Source organism: Carcharodon carcharias, chromosome 15 (assembly GCF_017639515.1).
Source record: "Carcharodon carcharias isolate sCarCar2 chromosome 15, sCarCar2.pri, whole genome shotgun sequence".
Lineage (NCBI taxonomy): Eukaryota > Metazoa > Chordata > Chondrichthyes > Lamniformes > Lamnidae > Carcharodon > Carcharodon carcharias.
Window position 1 is genome coordinate 74610121 of NC_054481.1, and position 14954 is coordinate 74625074.

A 14954-nucleotide genomic window follows, 5' to 3' on the forward strand; every position below is an offset into this window, starting at 1 on the left:
CTGAGATGGAGCAGGGAGGTCCTCCTTGCCGCCACCACTGCAAAGGTGATACCCTCACCCACCCCCGAGAGGCCCTACTCAGGAGGCTGCAGTGAGGGAACGGGGGTTTGGGTTCCCCCCCAGAGGGCAGAGCAAGGACTTACAGGGCAGAGACACTACCACCACTTCACTGGGGGAGGGGACACATCCGACCTCATGAGTCATGAGGTCCTTCCCCTCTGAGGGGTGGCCTCCCCTCTGGGTTAGACTCGGGGCTGGGGAAACCTCCATCTGTGAGGTGCCCGCTGCCTCATTCAGCCCCTCTGGACACTCTGCTCTGTGAGTTTTGGGCAGATCCACCCTCTTTAATAGGACCACCGGCTCGGGGTCATGCGCCCCACCCCCACCGGACCCGGGAACCCGTGTGGGGATGACGCTGGGCCCAGAACATGGCACTGAGACACACACGGGCCTGGGAACCCATGTGGGCCAACGCTGGGCCCAGCAAATGGTGCTGAGGTGCATACAGGCCTGGGAACCCATGCAGGGATGTCTCTGGGTCCAGATGATGTTTTTACCCCAGAGCCGGTGTTTTCAGGGGTCTGGGGATCAGAGCAGGTTTGGGGAGTCTAAGGGGCAGCCTCCAGGTGGTGGGTCTCCCTCTACGCCTTCTTACAGCGCGGGGTCTCTCACTGCCCCTCACTGGCAGCTGAGATTGTGGTGGCTGCCACCGGCACCTCCCCTTGCAGGGAGTGGGGGTTGTGGGGGGGGAGATGGGTGATGGTGGGGGGAGGGGCAGCGATGCCAGCTGCAGCCACCTGGATGGTGCTGGTGGCCTTGGAGATGAGGCAGTTTTTATGGATGTGCCCCACCTGCTTTCAGGCCTGGCACCGCACACCCTCCACAGTCCAGAAGACCCTGTAGGCAGCCCCCTGATATTCCACAGTAAAAACCCCCTCAGTGCACACCTCCCAGGCCAGGTGGAAGAAAGCCTGGCGCTGGAAGGAGTAGCCATGTCCCTGAGTCCGAGCGGGATCAGCCCAACACTGGACCTGACCTCCCCCAGTTGAGGGAGGTGGGGGATGAGGAGCTCACTGGGGACACAGGGCAAGACATTGGAAATAATGAGCCTCTGGGCGGTGACCTCCAAGGAGTCCAAAGCCAGAAAGGTCCCCCCCACAGTGACCCCTTTTTCTAGGGCCGGGTGCACCACCCACTTGGTCCTCAAGAGAATTATGGCTTTGCCGTAATTATGGCTGAGGGGTTGACAACCCCAGCCACAGTCCTGGCGCACGCCTCAATCGACATGTCGGGGTGGGTGTAGCTCTGCATCCCCAGGCCTTGGTGAGGAGGTGGAAAGGTGACATGGCCCCGCCTCCGGTGTCAGCACCGCCTCCACATTCACCCGGGAAGGCCCAGCTACAGACGACCCTGTCACAGCCATAGGGGCTGAGCCACACCCTACCCCCAGTTCCATATTCAACAATATCCCACCCCAGGGAGATGGGGGAAAGGATGGTGTAACCTCCCCCACCAGGATGACAAAAACAGAGAGGAGAGGAGGGGAAGGGGTAAAGGACAGAGGGACACAGGAGGGAAAGGGTGAAGGGTAGGTGGGTGTCACTCAGTGGAGTGTGGGTGAGGGCCTCAATGTTCTTCACCTAGGGGGAGGGCGATGTCTTCACCAGGCAGCTGGTACTGCCTGGCACACAGGAGCCAGCCCTGCCCCTCTTCACCAGGCAGCACCAGCTACCTGGACTCAGACTCAGTCGAAGCAAGGGGGTAGGTGTTGGGTGGTGGCAAGATTTTAACTGATGCACACACACCCCTTCTCCCCCAACTGTCTGCAGCAGGTCTTCTCTCCTCCCCTACAAAACACACGGCTGTCTTCAGCCCCCACCAAACAAAAGTCCAGGCACCCAGCTAGGATGTTAAACCAACAGTCCTTGCCTACTAGCCCCCCTGTCAGAACAGCAATAGCACCTCCTCACTCTCTCCCTCCCTCTCTCTCTCTCCTCAGGCCTCAGGCTCCAGGGCCCTGGCAACACAGAAGGCTGGAGACAAGGCAGCAAAACAGCAATAGCAGCAGGAACAGCCACTGGAAATCCCACAGCCGGCGGCCACAGACACAGCAGCAACGCACCCAACTCCAAACTGCAACAGCAACAAGCTGTAGCTGAGACCAGTCAGGAAGCACAGCCTGGGCACAGGTATTAATCACTTGTACATAATGTTCACTATTGTCATCAAACTCCCAAGAATGTCTCCCTGCCTATGGCTCCTTGTTCTGATGAGCAGTGTTCGTGTCACTCAGATGTGAAACCTTTCTGCACAAGGTAAAGGCAGGTGTCTCAGTCCAGGGCCTTTTCCCTGTGCTTTGTGCAGCCTTCAGAGCAAAGCAATGGTCCGGTCTCACACTCACTGGAAACATTACTGATGCCTGCACCTCAATGGTGCTGGTCATTGCTGCCAGAATGTAGTGAGCAGGTGTCACAGAGTTCCGTCATTCTCTCTGTGTGCTCTCAGCACATTTAACGTGGGGCTGGCCCCCATCACACCAGCAACTGTGACCAGTGACACTGTGCACCAGCTCCTGAAGGGCTGAGGAGCTGAAGGTGGACACAGCATCAGATGCATCTAAAGTTTCATGGCTGCGTCTCTGAGATGATCCTGATCACAGAGCGCAAGTGAGCTGCCCTCAGCCAGACAGGAGTCAGACATTCTCAGAGACTATGTGAAGATCTATACAGTATCCTCACTGCTTGTTGTCATCATCCTCCTGCCATCGAATGGCTAATATGGCCTCCACTGCATCTCCATGACAGGAGCAATCTCACAGAGGGTATTGGCACTGCCATAAGCCAGACTGGAATCAAACATTTACAACTGCGATGTGAGAATCTACGGGGACACCTCCCTGCATGTCGTTATCATCCTCCACAAACCTGGCAGCTATGAGGGCCTCCCGTGTGCACCTGCCTCATCTGGCCAGTGTAAGAGACTCATACCCGTCATTGTCACCACCAAGGACCCCCTCACCCTCATCCCTGTCAGCACCCTCCTCAACAGAGGAGATCTCCAGCTCCTCCATCTCCTCTTCAGCCAGCTCATCTCCCCGGTGCAGCGCCAGGTTGCAAAGGGCACAGCAGATGACAACAATGTGTGACACTCTCTGTGGACTGTATTGCAGGGCTCCATCGGATTGGTCCAGGCACTGGAACTTCATCTTCAGCATCCCGATGGTCTGCTCTACCAAGTTGTGAGCTGCAAAATGAGCCTCATTATAGTGTCACTCTGCTGCAGTCTGAGGCCGTCGCACGCGTATCATCAGCCATGGCCTCTGGGAGTAGCCATTGTCCCTGAGGAGCCATCCCTGCAGCCTCTGTAGACCCTGGAAGGCTGCAGGGATCTGCGAGAGACTCAGGATGTAGGCATTGTGCACACTCCCAGGAAACCGTGCACATATCTGCAGGGTGTGTTTCTGGTGGTCGCACACAAGCTGCACATTCAGTGAATGGAAGCCCTTGCGGTTGATGAATTCCATTGAGTGTAGTGATATGGAGACCTGAGCGCCGTATGAGTGCAGTCAAACCACCCAGCACCTGTGAGAATCCCGAGTTCAGGGTGAATCCAATGCCCCTTGCATCCTGGCTGTCCCGGTCCCGGGCGAAATGCACAAAGTTGTTGCCATGGAGAAGGTGGCATCCGTGACCTCATGGATGTATTTCTGGGTGGCAGATTGTGAAACCCCACAGAGGTCACCTGTGGAGCCCTGAAAGGCACCACTGGCGTAGAAATTGAGTGCCGCGTTCACTTTCACAGCCATTGACAGTGGATGCCCTCCATGTCCCCTTGGCACCAAGTCCTGCAGTAAGTGGCAGATGTGAGCCACCAGGTCCCTGGACATGAGCAGTCGTCGGTGACACTGGTTCTCAGTCATCTGCAGGAATGTGGATGTTGCCAGGTGCCAACCAGCCACGGCTCACTGTCACTCCTGAGCAGTGTGTGCGGGAGCCCCTGCTGCCCCTTCTTCCTGAGGTTGCTGCTTCTGCCTTTGTGCAGCCAGGAGCCTCAGTCGCTCTCTCTTCAGTCTTCTATGGCCTCTGTAGGCCATCAGGCATACAGCTAGGTCACCAGGATCCATGAACCTGATCTGGTCCTCGTGCAGCATGAAAGAGAGAGAAACGTGGTTACAATGGGTATATTTAGCACCTTTCCTGGCCCCGTGTGACTGCTCCTTAACGCTTCCCGGAGAGTGCTGGTCATCCCTCGGATGGCCAGATATGAGTGCGCTGCATGGCTGCCCTGTCAGCCTGTGACATGGGGGACACTGGTCCAAACTGGGATGCTGAGATTGCAAGGGGCTGTGAGCGCCTCCAGCAGTGACTGCTACATGGTCAGCATTGGCGAGGAGATTGTACAACGTGTGCAGTCCAGCTGCTCTGTGGTCCAATAAAGTGGTGGCGGACTCAAAGTCTGTGCCGGGGGTGTGGAGGGGGCAGGTGGGGTAAAGTAATGAAGCACTTGGTGACCCTTTGGTGCCTCTGCATTGCTTGCATGGGTGGGCAGGCTAGGAGCCCGGCCCCAGTCATATCACTTTGGCTGTGCCTGATCTGTCTCAGTTGCAGAGGCATGGTGGCCACTTCCCTCACCTATCCTGACCTCCACCTCAATTGCCTGTGCGTGAGATGCAACACCAGGGCAGCACTTGACGCCCCTCCCACCCCACCAACAACAGTTGCCTCCAAGGCCAGGCATCAATTGGCTCTGCACCCCTGAGGCCTGTAAACAACAGTTGAGCTGTGGAGAACGCTGCTGCTCACTCACCTCAGTTCCCCCAAAATGAAGGCCGTCGAGTGTGCTGTTGTGAAACACATCGGCGTGCTTTCCCACCGATGTTGATGGATGATATGACCCTGGCAGGATGGCCTTTTAACTACACGCTAATGTATTACAATTAGCTCCCCCTCAACAGATGCCGGGGAACGCTGCCCACTGTTGGCGAGCTGAACGGACAATCGTGACCTGCCTACATGCTGTTGTGAAGGAGGTCACGTCATATCTTCCACACACCCCACCTATCACACCGGCTGCCAGGGGCTCGGAAATTTCCACCCATTGATTTCGACTGGTTCGGGGTATTGTGTGTCACTTTATCCGTGTCTTTTAAAATCTATGTCTCTTACTGTTGCCTTAATGAAAGTGTAACTGGGAGTTAGATTAATTAGGGGATTTAGAAGTTATCATAGTAGTAACTTGTAGATCTATGTATGTATTTAAAATCATTTCTTTGATTAATAAAGGTGTAATTTAGTTTTGTAAGAAACCTATAAGACTTGGTGATCTTATTACTACTGAATTCAAGGCACACATCTCGAAATTTATACAAATTGCAAAGCAAGTTGTGGCAGTTGTTTCCAGTTTCCCTTTGGGATTTGAACAGCTCAGAATTTATCATCGGCTGTGTCATAACACGTACCAAAGCTATCAAGAAGGTAGCATTGCCTGCAGCCTGCATTCTGAACTCCTTGTTTCTGTGAACTGATGCAATTGAGTAATCAATGTTAGTTACCATTGATTTGGCCTCCTCCGTAAACAAGGCAGATGTACGTTCTCCACTCCTTGACTTTTCCTCACTCTGCTAAGGCTACCCCTTGTAGGATGATGTCATCCTGGAGGATAACAGGTGGCTGATCATCTTCCTCAGGCATGAATTCACAATTAGGGTCTTCATTAGGGTCCAAAGGCCCAAGTCCTAGGAGCCACAGTCAGTCTTGTGTTTGTTGTCCTCCAGTGGCCTTTAGAGCAACTATGGACACCTGGTCCTTGGACTTGTGTCCTGGCTGCAAACCTGGTGCCTTGAATGCCATGACTAATGCATTGGGAAGATGGAGGCTTGTGTGGTCCATGCTGCCTCTGCACAGCAGACGTGGCCATTGATTCTTAGAGCGTGCATCCGTTCTGAGATGCCTCTATGAGGATCAGGTGCCAATTAAAATCATATGCACAGCAGCACCTAAACATAATGGTTTGTCACCTGAATGCACAACATTAGAAAAGCAGCCAACCTCATCCATTGTGCATGAGAACAGGGAGTCCAGCACTCAGCTGACCATGCTCTCCATGGTTTGAGCAAGGCAGTTATAGGATGCCCCTTCAAATAGTCAAGATTTGCTGTGCTGAGCTCCTCCATAACACCCTGAGAACCCACCCCAGTTGATCCTTTCCTGACTTTGGAACTGTTTTTGGAAGATAAAGTGGAAAATGGTGCTGCTAATATTCCTGTGAGAGTCAGCTTCCAACCTTCCCCAATCACCCACCAAGTCCCTCCCATCCTCCTCCACCCTCACCACCCCCTAATTCCCATTCACCCCATCACTATCTAGCCTTCCCCTGTTACCCTTGACCCCATCATTGTACATTTTGATATCTCTGTAACCCCCCACCCCCCAAGCACTTTAATGTTGATGTCCCCATGCCCTTTGTCGATCTGATCCCTTCCCTTCTCAAGACCACATACACTGTGACTTTCTGGGACACTCTCCGTGAAACCATCTAATACCCCCACATGACTTTTCAGCTCCTGGCTTACAGGATACAGATGTCTTTCCTGACCATGGTTGTGTTATCTGCCTCACAGCACCATGCCTCTAACTCCCAAGACCAATTACTTTAGGTGACTGATCACACTCTGCACACCATGCATTGCACGACTGTCACTGCCCAGAGAGGCATTCCCCTGCCGAAGACTGGGACCGAGACATGCGTGCCAAGCAGAACACTGTAACATGGCTCCCACAGCCCCAGGACAGTCCCTTCAATCACCCTCCAACAGCATGACTTCAGCTGTAGGAGAGTCTCTGATTCCTCCTTGGACGGTCTTATAATTCTTGCCCAAGATATTCTTTTACAACTCCACTCTGCCCCTTGATCCCCAGTCCTGCCTCAATCTTCCCCCTACCCCCGTGTTCCACAGTCTCCCCAAGTCTTGCCCCTGTCTTCCCTTCCCCGCTGATCTTGCCTCCCATGCCCAGCCTTGGCACAGCTTCTGGTACAAGCATCTGAAATCTCGCAACTGCGCTGTTAAAGGAAGGTGAAAGAAGCATCTATATACCTCGAAGTTGTTGATGAAGTGAAGCTCGCCAGGCGCATGCCATTTATTCACAGTCAAGAAACAGACCATTCTAATTATCCACTGGTGTGGTGCTTAATTTGGAGGGGGAATGTAATTCAGGTGAGTTGGTCATGGGGGTTCATGAGATGGAAATGAATACAAGCATGGTTTCTGATATAGATCAGCGGTGAACTCGACCCTCCTTTAACCCATCGAGAGAACAAAATTCTAAACTATTTTCCCGACGGCGGGAAACTGATTTTTGCCATCCATCACGCCAAATTTAGCACCCTTGCCCGCCACGATCCCCGCCGCTGGCAGGAGCGGAAAATTCTGCCCTGCTGTCTCTCCCTGCTGAACCTGAACCTCATGGCCCTCACTGCCCCTGTATCAAACCCACCCAGCATTGCAATATAACAGCGCCCCACTTGTATTCAGTGAAAAGCATCAAAATTAATCATCCATGTGGTGACCCATCGGATTTTACAATTGCACAGCGGTCTCAATTTCTCAATATAAAATTCCAGCTCTGAATATCACGTCATGGAGAAACAGGACGAATATTAGCACATTTTAATTGAATTCCTACAATGCAAATAAGAACCCAAATTATACTTAGCTGGTGCAACATGTATTTCCTAGAAGTCAGTAAAGTTGTCATGGAGATGGAAGCAATTTTACTTTACACTCTACTGAGGTGGTCAAAGGTCAGCAGGCCTGATGTCAATAAAAGCTCAATAATCACCGATTATTTTTCAATTCCCAGTGATACAGAGTTCTGTGAGAATACCCAGTGTGAGTGAGTGGCCTGGGGAGCTTGGAGATGGTGTCTCCAAGAGGCCCATGGTTGAAGGTACCATGGCAGATCTTGACTAGACTGAGGAAGGGGTGGAGGCGAAGAGCAAACAGCAGTGTAGGCGTGCTGCGGAGATGGGCTGCAGGTGGTCAGCAGAGAAGGGAGCGACAGGCATGAGTCAGAGCTCATAGAAAACCCTACTCATCTAACAGTGTCTCCCAGCAGAAGCTCAGACAATGTGGCCTCTCTTCATTCTCCTTGTTATGTTCATTTCTCAGTGGTAGTATTTGTCTAGACTTGCCCACAATTTTCCAGCTGACACCTAACCAATGATTTATAAATTTACGGCATGATTTTGTTGCTTTTATATTCTTTTCCTCTATTTATACACCCGAATAGCTCATATGCTTTTCCCAATATTTTATGCAGCCATGTCATTATCCCACATAGCAATTTCTGCTTCCAGCCCACCAATCTTATTTGTTATTTTATGGACACTGATGTATATCATTCCTTCGTCATTTTTGCTACTTTCTCAAGCTGGTCTCTTCAATCTTAGTTGTAGCTCAGTTAGCAGCACACTTACCCCTGAGTCAGAAGGCTGGAGGTTTATGTCCCATTCCAGAGGCTTGAACATAAAAGTGTCATTCTAGAGCAATAACTAGAGTGGTGCTACACTATCAGAGGTGCCATCTAATGAAAGAGATGTTAAAATGATGCCCTGTCCATCTCAGATGGAGGTAAAAGACCCCATGGCACTATTTCAAAGATGAGAAGGCACTTTATCCCTGGTGTTGTGATTAATGCTTAACTCTTAATCCACACCATTCAGATTATCTGGTCATTATCACATTACTGTTTGTGGGAGCTTGCAGTGGATCTTACGATTCCTATATTACAACAGTGATTACACTTCAAATGTGCTTAATTGGTTGGAAAGCATATTGGACGCTCTCAGGTTGTGAAAGACAATATATAAGTGCAAATCTTGATTAGTAGCAATTTTTGGGATATTTCTAACTTCACTGCCATTTGTGTTCCTTTCTACTATTTTCTGGTTCCTCTCCCCACTGTTAGATTAGTTTAAACCCTCCGCAACAGTAATTGTTAACTTCTTTGTAAGAAAATTGGCCCTGACTCTGTTCAGGTGCAACCTGTCCATTTTGTACAGGTCCCCCTGGCCCATTACCAATCCCAATGCCCCAAGAACTGAAACTCTCTCTCATCGACTACTTCTCCAGTCATACACTTAACTGCACTATCTTCCTGTTTCTATACTCAGTAACACATGGCACTGGGAGTAATTCTGAGATTACTACCTTTGAAATCCCATTCTTAATCCTTTTCTTAGTTCCTGAAGCTCTGCCTGAAGGATCTCAATACTTTTTTCTGCCTCTGTCATTGGTTCCAACCTGGACCATGGCTTCTGGCTCTTCCCCTTCCCTTTGCAGAATGACCTGTACCCGCTCAATGATACCCTTTACCCTGGCACCAGAGAGACAATATACCATTTGGAAATCATGCTTGTGATTACAGAAATGCCTGACCCTCCCTACTGAATCCCCTATGTTTACTACATTTTGACTCTTTCTTTCAGCCCTGTGTACAGTCCAATCTCACAGGGTGCTGGGGAGGTTTGATTCTTATTGGATTCCTCCAAGGAGTCATCACACTACATGATCTTCAAACTGAAAATTAACTGATGAAATGTTGATGAAAATTAATAGTTTATTTAATAAATTACAGGTGGAGATTTCAGAACTGACTGAGAAATGGATCCTGAATTTTCATCTCACTGTGTTACCTCATGTGTACTTATGGTTTATAATAAAGTTAAATGAAGAATTCACATATGACAAATGTCAGGTTAATATTGATTCTTTATTGTTGTTCTAAGCAATTGAAGGAAAATACATGGAGATATTTTCAGGAATTTGAGTCAGAATTAGCATATAAAGAGGAACATTGTTTTCAAGAATGCATCAGTTTTATTTTAACATAACTTATTATTTATCTTTTTAAGAAGAGCACAGAGATTGTTATAGGTGTTGATAAGGGAACATTTTCATCAGTTGCATTGCTTGATCAAAGCTGAAGGGTTTATGTCATCTTGGATTTAAATGTACTGCTTGGATATAGCATCGACCACCACCTTAAAAAATTTATCCCAAATTGCATGGATGTGGGGGGATAAAATCTTGGTCCGAGCCAGTTCGAAAATGATGCAGACAGTCAGCAGCTGTGAGAAAACAAAGATCCATTATCTAATTTGAAACAAAATGTATGCTAATGGGTTAAATTTAAAATTTAAAGCACCAAAAGATTTTGTTAGAAAATATAAATGGGAAAGTTAATCACTCCGGGAAAAATCTCTGCATGCATGGAACAGTGAAAACAAATATTCATTAAGATCAGCTTGTAATCTTGTGTAAAACATTGTGCGAGCCAATGAGAAGATGTGAGGACAACCTGGAACCAGTTGATGTATTTAAGTTTTGTGAACCTGCGCACTCCATGTCCAGGTTTATGGCTCCACCTGACTTTGTAGCAAAAGGGCAGTGAGACTCTCTTTTTCAGTGGAAACCAGATAACCCCAAAGCAATACTTTCCCTCTTTCAGGAAGTCTCAGTCTACTTTATTTCATTGTCATGTCAACTCTAATTCTGGAATTAGCTTTCATTGACAGTATAACTTTAGTAAAAATGGAACATATATTTAAAAAAGATTAGTTTCTTACATGGAAGCTTCCAGCATCCATATACAACTCATCAGCGTGCTTGCTGCTGAGCTCCTTAAACTGCGACTTGACATCATCCAAACGGCTGACCGCAGTATCCAGAGCACCAGACACTTTAGCTGCATGTCCTTGAACAGTAAATCCATGTCGGTCTTTAAAGTAGCGGAAAGTCCAGGGATAAACCTTAAACATCCTGGGGGGATAAAGCATATTAATTCAACTTAACATCAAACATTTGATTGAATTTAAATCTCAAATCGAATCAATGAATCATTTGAACTAATAAAAAGTTAAGCTTTACATCAGTTTGACTGGAACTTCAATGAAACCTTTAATACTAATTCCCTTACCACATAGCAATAAACACCCATCATCACAATGTTTGTGCAAAGAACAATGAATTACATTAAAATCAAACTGCATTCACACTGTACCTTTCAAGGGCACTGCCTCATGTGTGGGTGATTTCCTCTTTCTCTTCTTGAGTCCAGTGCACCATTTTGCCTGTTAATATCTCACTGCAGTACCTCGTACAAAAAGGCTGTGTTGATCTGCAGTTTCTGTCTGATTTTTATAGTCTGCAATAGGGCATGTCCCAAAGCAAAATCCCAAAAATTGGTAGGTGAAACTGTCTTCCCTATCACTGGGCATCACTCTTCTGTTTTTCAGTGTTAAGATAAACACATGTTAAACATTCAGTCCTTCCTGCCTCTCTTTTGTTCACTCATTGCAAAGAATAGTTGTACTATTTTGCTGAATAATATGTTAACACCAGGGGCAGAGAGAGAAGTTATGGGACCTTTTGCTTCTTCCTTATTCCACCTGCCTGTCCCTTTAACCCTCCCCCTCAGTCATGCATGACATTTTTTCCCTGTTCAAGATTCACTAACTAATTTACCAAACAATCACAGAAAGGAATGTTAACACACATTGTTGGCATCAGGTTACAAATATCCTCTGATATAGATGCAGCATGGGTCATTAACATTAAGGCAGTGTTAGTTTGTGTGCGTCCTATAGGTGATGCCACTAGGACCATTAAACAAACCAGGGACAATACAAATTTTACTGTATCAGCTTCATGTAGTATTGTTAATTTGACAGGAAAATATCCCATTGGTTATTTATAACACTGTGCAGGTGATAACATTGATATCTATGACTGCCTCAGCCCTCAATGAAATGTTCTGCACATTGCAACATATCAACACGCTGATCGGAAATTCATATTTGGGGGAAAGATTCAATACTTGCAACACAGTTAAACTGCACAAGATCTTTTCCTTTCGATAGAAGTAGAAGACTTTCTCCCATCTGGGTGCCCATAACCTCTGAGCTCCAGGGCAGTGTAACTGGTGGGTACCCCAAACATGCTCTGGAGAACTCCCCAGGCAGTTCCCAGGTAAGGATTGTGCGGCAATTGCCCAGAAAGTTCAGACTTCCAATGGGCAATTGCCCTGCACAGGAAACCATCCAATACTCTGATTTAAGTCACAAACTTTTGGATTGTTCCAACTGTCATACAACAATAGTTACCCAAAAAATTTAGGCCATTCTGGCTTCTGGGTATCTATTGGTCTGACCCTCCTCAAAATCCCTCGGGCCCCTGACTACTCCCAGCCCCCTCTATACCACTCTGACCCCCACAGAAACCTCATCCACACCCCCAAGTGTCCCCCTAACTCCCCAACTACTCCCAGCCTCTTCGAGCCCCCCATCACCCTGACTACCCCTCTGATCCCCCATAAGACATCCCTACTGCCACCCCCAAACCCCACAGGACAGCCTAACTAAACTACGCCCAACTTCACCCCCCCTATACTACCACACTGACTGCGCTCATCAACAGCACACCACACAATGCTTGTGCACTCCCCATGATTGCACACTCCCCTCAACAGCACCCCCACCCCTGACTAAACCCCCTGACTTCACCCACTTTGATAGCAGCTGCTCAAATACACACCCCAAGCCTGCACCAACCCCGTCTGCCCATCCCCAAATTCAGCCTCCTCGAGTGCACCCCTTGACCGACCACACCTGAATGAACACCCCACATTTACCACCCAACCCCCACCTCCCCACCCTTAGCACTGACCATCCAATCCAAGCCCCTGACAACCGAAACAGACAACTAATGACACCCCACCCCCCACAAACCTGCCCATTTACCTTACAAACCTAGCTTCTCCCTGGTTTGAGAGTGGCTGGGGATTTAAACCAACATGATTAACGGCATCTAGTGATGTAAAAAATGGGTCATGGCCTCCCTGCATCCAACTCTGTCGCCCTCAACTGAATCTCTCAGGAGCGCAGTGCCCTATGCAGTTCCCACCCAGTCTGAATCAGCAAGTCTGGTGTCAAAGGATCATCTGGATTTCAGTGAAGGAGAGGAGGAGTGAAGTGGCAGTCCCATTGGAATTTCCACTCCGTGGAAGTTCAGCTCCATTATTTCATAGAAGAGGTGGGGTAATTGGATTCTATTTTATCAGTAATGTCACACAATAGAAAAAACAAATTATTCCTGAGCAACAAACTGGCATAATTATACAAAATAGGCCTTCACTGTCAGTGAGAAGTGTTCGAGCCCTCAGGTGTCTCTGTGCAACACATCCTTTAAGAAGCCAGAGGGCAAAGGCTGAATGGTTCACAATAGCTTTTGTGTTTGCTTGGTCAGCAAGTCTGAAGACTCTACTGTTTGCTGCTTCTCACCACAATATATTTTCAATATCTACTCTGAAACAAAGCCTTATCACCATGGGTGTAAGTGTCTCAGGTTTCCACTAAGGGTGATGTGGGCGGGCAAAAATATGTTTTTCCCACCGGCCGCAATGGTGGGTTTTTGCCAATCCCAATCCTGCCTCATTAATCATGCATTTCTGGTAAACACGCTGTTTCAATGGTGGGTAGGCTCTCATTTGCCTGCCATGCCTCATCTAGCCATTTCATCATTCCAGACGCCATGACCACTTGGCCCCAAAAGGCAAAAGGTTTGCAGGCCCCAGGTTTAGTGACACATCCCTCGAACACCTTTTGGATACAGCAGAAACCTGCCATGATGTGCTCTACTCCCGCTCCAGCCACAGAGTGGGCAGCACATCACTGACCCGGTTTGGGAGGCAGTGGCAGTGGTGGTCAGTGCCAATGCCCTGCAAAAGAGGACAGCCACCCAGTGCCGCAAGAGGGTAAGTCACTCCACTGTTCCATCAGGTTAAGTCACTTTACTGATAACTCTTAACTCAGACACTCATAAACCCATCACACGTCCCTCAATCATTGTCATTTCAAGGACACCACCATTCACTCTCTCACACACACCTTCATTGTCCTCACCCTGTCCATGGGATCACTTACCACACATGCCAGGCATGCTCATAATCTGGCCTGGCAGACATCCTGCTTACACTCTCTCCATCTGATTTCATGCAGGATAAGCTGTCACACAACAAGAGGGAGAGGATGCAGACTGGTGGAGGAATGCCTGAAATCAAGGTCCTAATTGACTTTGAAAACAGAGCAATCCAGCTAACTGGCGATGATCTGGACCAGGTGAGGATCCAACAGTGCAACATCTATCAGACAACCATGCTGTGAGTGATATGTCCTGTTTCACAGGCCACTGCCATGCACTAATTATCTCCCCTTGCTTCTGCAGGCACATCTGGGAGACAGCTAATGGCCCAGGGCCTCCAACCAAGCCCTGAGGAAACCTCTGAAGAAGAATCTGAAGGCACCCTCTCTGAAGTCCCATCACAACGCTCACCCACACCCTCCACCATTGCAGAGACACACACCTCGGTGGGACCGAGCTTTAGAATATTTTTGGGATCACAATTTGGTGAGCACATCGCACTGTTTGATATGCAGCAGGAGGCGACAGGGAGTTCCCAGGTCTCCGGCACTTGGAGGACTGCTGGTGACCAGAGATTTGCCGAGTCCAAGTCAGATGAAGAACCTCTGGACTTGATCAGATCTCAGTTGCTGGAGCTGCAAAAGCAAGCTTGGGAATATCAGGAAGGGATGTCCGCGGCACTCATCAGATTGCACGGCACATTGGAGGAGTCCCTCCACGTTCAGGCTGAGGTGATAGTGCCAACATGCCAACACACCAAGGTCAACACTGGTAGACTGGCGGCCACCATGGATTTCTTGGTCCAGGACATCACTTCTGCAGTGCTGCGCAGGCTGAACTCCGTCGCTGATGCCATATTTGGCCTCCAACAGTTTGTACACAAGATGGGTGCCGGTCAGCTTGATCTCACTCCAGCTACCCCATCCCCTCAAGGGGTCAGCCAAGGACTGTCGGACACCTATAGGGAGGAGGACCA

At 48.8% G+C, this 14954-nt stretch overlaps 1 protein-coding gene across 1 annotated transcript in view; it reads right to left on the minus strand.

Moving 5' to 3' along the window:
* Window positions 1-9920: 9920 nt before the first annotated feature.
* Window positions 9921-14954, minus strand: part of LOC121287789 (hemoglobin subunit beta-like) — a 394963-nt gene continuing 389929 nt past the window's right edge. The window contains exons 2-3 of the mRNA XM_041205712.1: window positions 10627-10819; window positions 9921-10128 (exon numbers count right to left, since the gene is read on the minus strand). Coding sequence (XP_041061646.1) covers window positions 10006-10128; window positions 10627-10818 — 315 coding nt within the window. The 5' untranslated portion in view covers window position 10819 and the 3' untranslated portion in view covers window positions 9921-10005. The remainder of the gene's footprint in view (window positions 10129-10626; window positions 10820-14954) is intronic.